The sequence below is a fragment of the Amblyomma maculatum genome, chromosome 11 (assembly GCF_055883805.1).
Source record: "Amblyomma maculatum isolate TAMU_Amacu chromosome 11, ASM5588380v1, whole genome shotgun sequence".
In the NCBI taxonomy this organism is placed as follows: domain Eukaryota; kingdom Metazoa; phylum Arthropoda; class Arachnida; order Ixodida; family Ixodidae; genus Amblyomma; species Amblyomma maculatum.
This window is the reverse complement of record NC_139354.1, coordinates 113,690,681-113,696,827: the sequence shown is the minus strand read 5'-3', so window position 1 is coordinate 113,696,827 and position 6,147 is coordinate 113,690,681. Positions and strand designations below refer to the sequence as shown.

The 6,147-nt window shown below is 46.5% G+C and overlaps 1 protein-coding gene across 1 annotated transcript; it reads left to right on the top strand.

The window, feature by feature from the left end:
* Nucleotides 1-667: 667 nt before the first annotated feature.
* On the top strand, nucleotides 668-3,809 carry LOC146174703 (uncharacterized). The gene is made up of 3 exons (XM_084585440.1): nucleotides 668-861; nucleotides 1,671-1,815; nucleotides 2,580-3,809. The coding sequence occupies exons 1-3, from the start codon at nucleotides 668-670 to the stop codon at nucleotides 3,645-3,647; spliced, it is 1,407 nt and encodes a 468-aa protein (XP_084441566.1). The 3' UTR covers nucleotides 3,648-3,809.
* Nucleotides 3,810-6,147: the final 2,338 nt, after the last annotated feature.

Below are 6,147 nucleotides of genomic sequence, written 5' to 3'. Positions count from 1 at the left end.
TTACAAAAACATAGCTGAGAAACAAAAACTCGCAACAAGTGGTGGCAGAAATGAATTATATAATAGTTTTATTACACTCCAAGAAGTAAAGAACGTCCTTGCTGCTGGAAAACAGACTGCGCCTGGCCCTGACGAAATTCATTATGAAATGCTGGCTCATTTATCCGAATCCTCTGTAGAGGCACTTGTGAAATTCTTTAACAAAATTTGGACTCCGGGTAAACTCCCAGAGGCTTGGAAACAAGCTGTTATTGTTCCGTTTCTGAAACCAGGAAAGCCGCCGACCTCAGCGGGCAGCTACAGACCCATAGCTCTGACCAGCTGTTTAGCAAAATGTTTTGAAAGTGTTTTAAACATCCGACTAACTTTCATCTTAGAATCTCATAAACTTCTTAATGTTCATCAGTGTGGTTTTAAAAAAGGGTGCGCAACGACCGACCACTTAGTGCGTCTTGAAAATACTGTCAGGGAAGCGTTCATACATAAACAAAATTGCCTGGCCGTTTTCTTTGACATGGAAAAGGCATACGACACGACTTGGAGGTTCGGGATCCTACGCGATATAGGCTCCGTGCGCTGCAGCTTTGAGCCGGACAAGTGGCGCCACCTGTAATACGCGGCGTAACTTTCGCGTCGTCTCGGAGCGGCCCGTCTCACTGCAGTCAGCATGGCGTCTCGCTCGGACAGCGACAAGCCGCCGACGAAAAAAGGCGGCACCGTTTATTGCTGCGTGTACGGTTGTCACAATAGCTACAGAAATGTTGCAGGCAAGGTCCCGAAAATCAAGTTCTATGGATTTCCATGGAAGCCCTACGAGAAGGAGCGACGGGAGCGGTGGATCAGAGCAGTACGACGTGCAAGGTAAACAAGTGGCCATTTCGTCTTCTAGAGTCGATTTTGGCTGTCTCCAAGGTTACAATTGGAATAATACAGCATTTATTGCGGACGGCGGACTGTGGCAACCAGTGAAGGGCCAAACACGCATATGTAGCGCCCACTTCGTGGGCAACGAGAGAAGTTCTGCGGCACACCACCCTGCCTACATTCCAACAATATTCCCTGCTTGCTATAGGAGAGACGATGGCGCTGGGCCCGAAACGAAGCTCCAGAGATACCAGCGGTAAGTTTTAATCCAGCCGATGATGCGTAGGCTTTAATATACAGTGCTTTGTAAGAATGCAGAATTATGTGTGCTGACACGGCAGCAACAGGGAGGGGGACAAAATGCACGGGACGAGCTTTGGGTCATCCTCGCGAGGTCCTGTCGGTGTTATGCCGTTGGTTGGTTGGTTGGTTGGTTCATAGGAAGGGAAAGGCGCAGTATCTGTCACACTTGCTCTGTGGACACCTGAACCGCGCCGTAAGGGAAGGGATGAAGGTGGGAGTGAAAGTGGATAGAGAGAAAGGGGAGCCGTAGTGGAGGGCTACGGAGTAATTTCGACCACCTGGGGATCTTTAACGTGCGCTGACATCGCACAGCACACGGACGCCACTTCGTTTCGCCTCCATCGAAACGCAGCCGCCGAGGCCGGGATTCGATCCCGGGAACTCCGTGCATTTCCTAGTCTTTGCGCTCAATCGTCCTCGCGATCTGGACGAGCCCATACGAAGTGTCGCAGTTTTATGTTTTGCTGAACAGCCATCTGCATTCTTTAACATTTTTTTCGTAGGTTTCAACGACGCGGATCAGCGGGTGCGGCACAGGTGTCAACGGATTCAGACTCCGTAACCGGCACTTCATGTCGCAGTCTGGCCCACGGTCCCGATGAGGAACAATTGGAAGGGTCAGAAGAAAGCGTTACGTTTGTATCCGTGGTAAGGACCTCATTTATTGAATCCCCTCAGATGTATGGTTTATAAAATTTAACGTCCCAAAGCGACTCAGGCTATGAGGGACGCCGTAGTGGAGGGCTCCTGTAATTTCGACCATGTGTGGTTCTTCGACGTGCACTGACATCGTACAGTACACGGGCGCCTTAATTGCGTTTCGCGTCCATCCAAACGCGGCCGCGGCGGCTGCGACTGAACCCGCGTCCTCGGAATCAGTATCTCAAATGTTAACCCATTCTATATGTAGGCTGTTATTTTTATGCGCGGCGGCGTGATTATACAGTATGCATTTACGGATTCTAATTGGCCAAACGCCACCCAATGGGACAATAAAATCGTTCACCAACTGGTTTAGTTTTCATTATTGCTTTTTCCTTATCACTGCATGTCTGCTGAAGCAATTTGAATATGTTCTTTGGTTTTTGTTTGCTGTTTTAAAACAAATTTTTGTGCTGGTATATTTAGTGGTTTGAATCTGAAGGAGAGTTTAACTTTGTAAAAGAAAGAAAATATAGAGAGCCAGCACCAGGGCACCCTAGCTAGTGCAGCTGTGCACAACCATGGCAGTCTTCTTAGTATTGTTAACTTCGCTTTCGTGTGTATCTTTATGTGCTCAGTGTTATGCAAGTGTGTCCCCAACAGCGCTCATACTCTGTTCTAACCAATGCTGTTAATTTCTTGCTATAGCTTGACAATGGAGTTATTAGTATTGGTTAATAAAGATTGATTGTGCACGTTATATTTTTCAGGCGACTCAAACAAACACGGTTCTACCTGAAGGCCAGTGCAACATGTTCCTCTCATTGACATCACATGGCTCAGCCTCAACGCAAGTGTCACACACAAGCACAACAGATATAGCTGTGCAGGCAGTGCCAGCCACAACATCCACAAGCACTGGAATAGAGGAGAGAAGCTGTGTATTTCTTGGATATGACTCGCTGAGGGAGAGAGCAGATGCGTTTAAAGAACTGTGTGGCGTTAGCACCAATGTATTTGCCTTACTGATGTTTGTTCTTTCACCCATAGTAGCAAGGCGAATCGATGTTCCAGTTCCACAGAAACTTGTAATTTTTCTTATGAAACTGAAACTTGGCATCTCCTTTGCTAGCCTTGGTGTTCTTTTTGGGCTTCACCGGACGGCAGTAAGCCGTATATTTTATTTTGTCTTGAGCAACTTGTTAGCTGCAATGAAGGAATGGATCCCAGAACCGTCACTTGCCACCGTGCAAGCAACAATGCCAGCATGTTTCAAGATCCACTATCCTCGCTGCCGTTACATCATAGATTGCACAGAAATAAGAACTGAAGAGCCACCTACTGTTGAGCAAAGGCGGGCACTGTTTTCACACTATAAGGGTGGCTACACTTTGAAGTTTTTACTAGGAATTTTGCCAAATGGTGTAGTGACATTTGTCTCCGAGGCCTATGGTGGTCGCGCATCGGACACTCACATCACACTTGAGTCAGGGTTCCTTGACAGGATTGAGCCGGGCGACATAGTGCTAGCGGACAAGGGCTTTCCAGGCATTAGAGCACCCGCTGCAGGTCAGAAAGGCATTGTTGTATTGCCCCCTTTTTCAAAAGGAAATGTACAATTTACATATGAGGAACTTCAGGAAACATACAATGTAGCTCAGGTGCGCATACATGTCGAAAGGGTAATCCAGCGTGTGAAAACGTTCAATATCCTCAATACAAGGGTACCTACTGAACTGATTCCCCACATGAGCAATATTATGCGGATGTGTTGTATTCTGGCCAACCTACAGCCACCAATCTTTAGCGGCCAAAATACTGACAATGCAGATGAGTGACGAGATCTTAAGCCAGTCATAGTGTGGATGGAAAATGAGCCCAACCATGTGTTCAGCTGAACATTTCCAGAACCTCTCAGTGAGCCCAGGAAACAATGTTGTCCAATGTCATGAAGTGTACATAGACGAATTCACTGCAATAAATCTTACTTTCATTATCAACCCTGTTTTTAATTGTGCCCATGCTGCAAGAACCCAACACTTCACAGACAAACAACATAAAATTATGTGGACTGGATATTACGCCTGAACATTTGGTCGTGACAAGTTTGTCAGCTGTTTTAAATAATACTTGAAATAGTATGCTTGAAGCTTAGGTATGTACTCGGAGAGAAATTTTTCATCCTTCTTGACAGTTATGCTAACACTTTGCTTTTCTGAGTACACAAAAAAAAGCGCTTCATCAATATTTAAAACATACAATATAATCATCACCTGTGTGAAATATGGGTGACTTTTTTTTAGAGTCAACTTTCCATTGACATAGTGGATGTATTTAACATAGCTAACTTCTTGCTCTTCATCAATAAGCTTTGAGTTCCTGAGAGAAAAGGGGCATTTGATTTCAACAACACGAGTTGTATTGCTGGCTACAAAGATGCCATCCGGGCTGCAGCACAACCAGGGTTGTTCCGGGTGTATAACCAGTCCGACCTGCAGAAAGAAACAAATGGAAGGAATTAGGAAACGTGTCAATCTTCTTGAACACATATGGAATTACCTCATGAACTGGAACTCGCAGGAGCGTAGAGAGCTCCTTTCTTGCCACGTCTTCTGTATTCTTACCTGCAAAATGAGAAAAATTGACTAGTACTTTTCGGTAAGATTCATAAATTTTAGATTTTACTTTAAGGGCACCTTTAAAGTGTGCACTAGATAACGCAATATATACAATTAGCCTTTTTTACGAACAAAGTCACAACGAGACTGCCTATTTATACTTGCATGTTCTACTTGTACGGAGTGTGCTGCTGCTTACCGTAGGTGGTGGCAGCAGTTGCAAAGGCCCTCGGCGTAACCAATGCATGTGCGAGAGCCTCGAACTCTGCCTCTCTTGTCTTTATTCTGTGAGCAATGGAGCTTGTAATCCGAAGAATCCTCTCCTGATGCCACCTGATGTAGTATCAAGAACATGCCATTAGTGCCAGGAAGAAAGTTCAGCAACGCATGAAAGCAAATAACAAACCTTTTTACTTTTCCTTGGCCCCTAGTTGTCAGTTCGATTTCGATAATTTCATTTATGCTTTTTTGCACGAACTTCTCATAAAACATTTTCTCGCTGTCCGCCAGCGCAGACAACATGTCACACCTTGTAATTCTGAGAGGCAATGTACTGGTGATTTCCATCATGCCATACGTGGCGCGCCCGTTTTCCATAATTGCTCTCATGAGCTCAGAAGCTGCGATACCGGCTACCTCTTCAACTGCACCGGACGACACGGCCCCACATTCTTCGACTGCATCGCCCTCAATGCACTGCAGCACATCTGTGAAGGCGCACCTAACGTCCGGAAATTGGACATGAACGTCAGACGCGGACAGTGCCTTAAGCACTGGTACAGGCATGGGGCGACCTGGGTGGACGATTCCAATATGTTATTCGATGGATCTCCTCATACAGCATTTATTTTTCTTACCTGGGAAAAGATCCTTAATCTGTTTTTTGGTATCCAGGGTTGGCCGCGAAGAAGGCTTGAGCCACGCGCACGGTAGGTCTGTACAAGATGTATGCATGGAGTTGTTCACGAACACGGCGAGCGCCGCTGCGTGCTTGCACCATCCTCGGCATCCCGCCTTGCACGTGCAGCTGGCATCAACAATATGTCTTGGCTGCGCAGACAACTGCAAGTGCACAGCACACGTTTTCACGCTCATGCAACGAATAAATAAAACGTCTCGTGAACTGTGCTTACCGTCAACCGCACGTCGTAATCAACGCACTTCATTTGCGCAATGCATCTTCCGACGACGTCGGACGGCCCTCCCGCACATGAAACTTCTCTCACGCCGTAAACATGGTTCCCGGCGTAGAGGTTGTTGCCGCGCTTGACGCTGCATCTTTTAAAATATTCTTCAATGTTTTCAATTGGCCGGAATCCGCAAAACAACACTCGCGGTTGGCTCCCTGCAGCCATGTCGAAACGGCCGCCACAGCAGCCGGCCAGTAGCGCGGGCAGACAGCAACGACGGGAAAGTGCCCGGTGCAGCCTGGAGGTGGCGCTAGTTGTTAGTTAGTTATATGGAGTTTTTATGGCGCATAAGCAACTGTGGCTATCATGCGCCAACCGCAAGGTTAGACGATCAAGTGGCTACAGTAATGATGCTCAGATTTGGTTTAAAACATTGGCTTCCTTTAAAAATCCGTAAACAAGTGAAAAATCAACAAGTGCTTCTTGGCCTAAAAGCAATGCGGGATGAAATGGGATGTGTTCTTTGTTGTTGTTGTTTTTTGCGCTAGTTATTCCAAATCAGTGGCGCCCCCATACCAGCGCACGAGGCC

Coding starts and splice junctions, on each gene's coding strand:
- LOC146174703 (XM_084585440.1), top strand. CDS start 668: ATGGCGTCTCGCTCGGACAGCGACAAGCCGCCGACGAAAAAAGGCGGC. Junction 862..1,670: donor AGAGCAGTACGACGTGCAAG/GTAAACAAGTGG, acceptor TTTTTTTCGTAG/GTTTCAACGACGCGGATCAG. Junction 1,816..2,579: donor GCGTTACGTTTGTATCCGTG/GTAAGGACCTCA, acceptor TATATTTTTCAG/GCGACTCAAACAAACACGGT.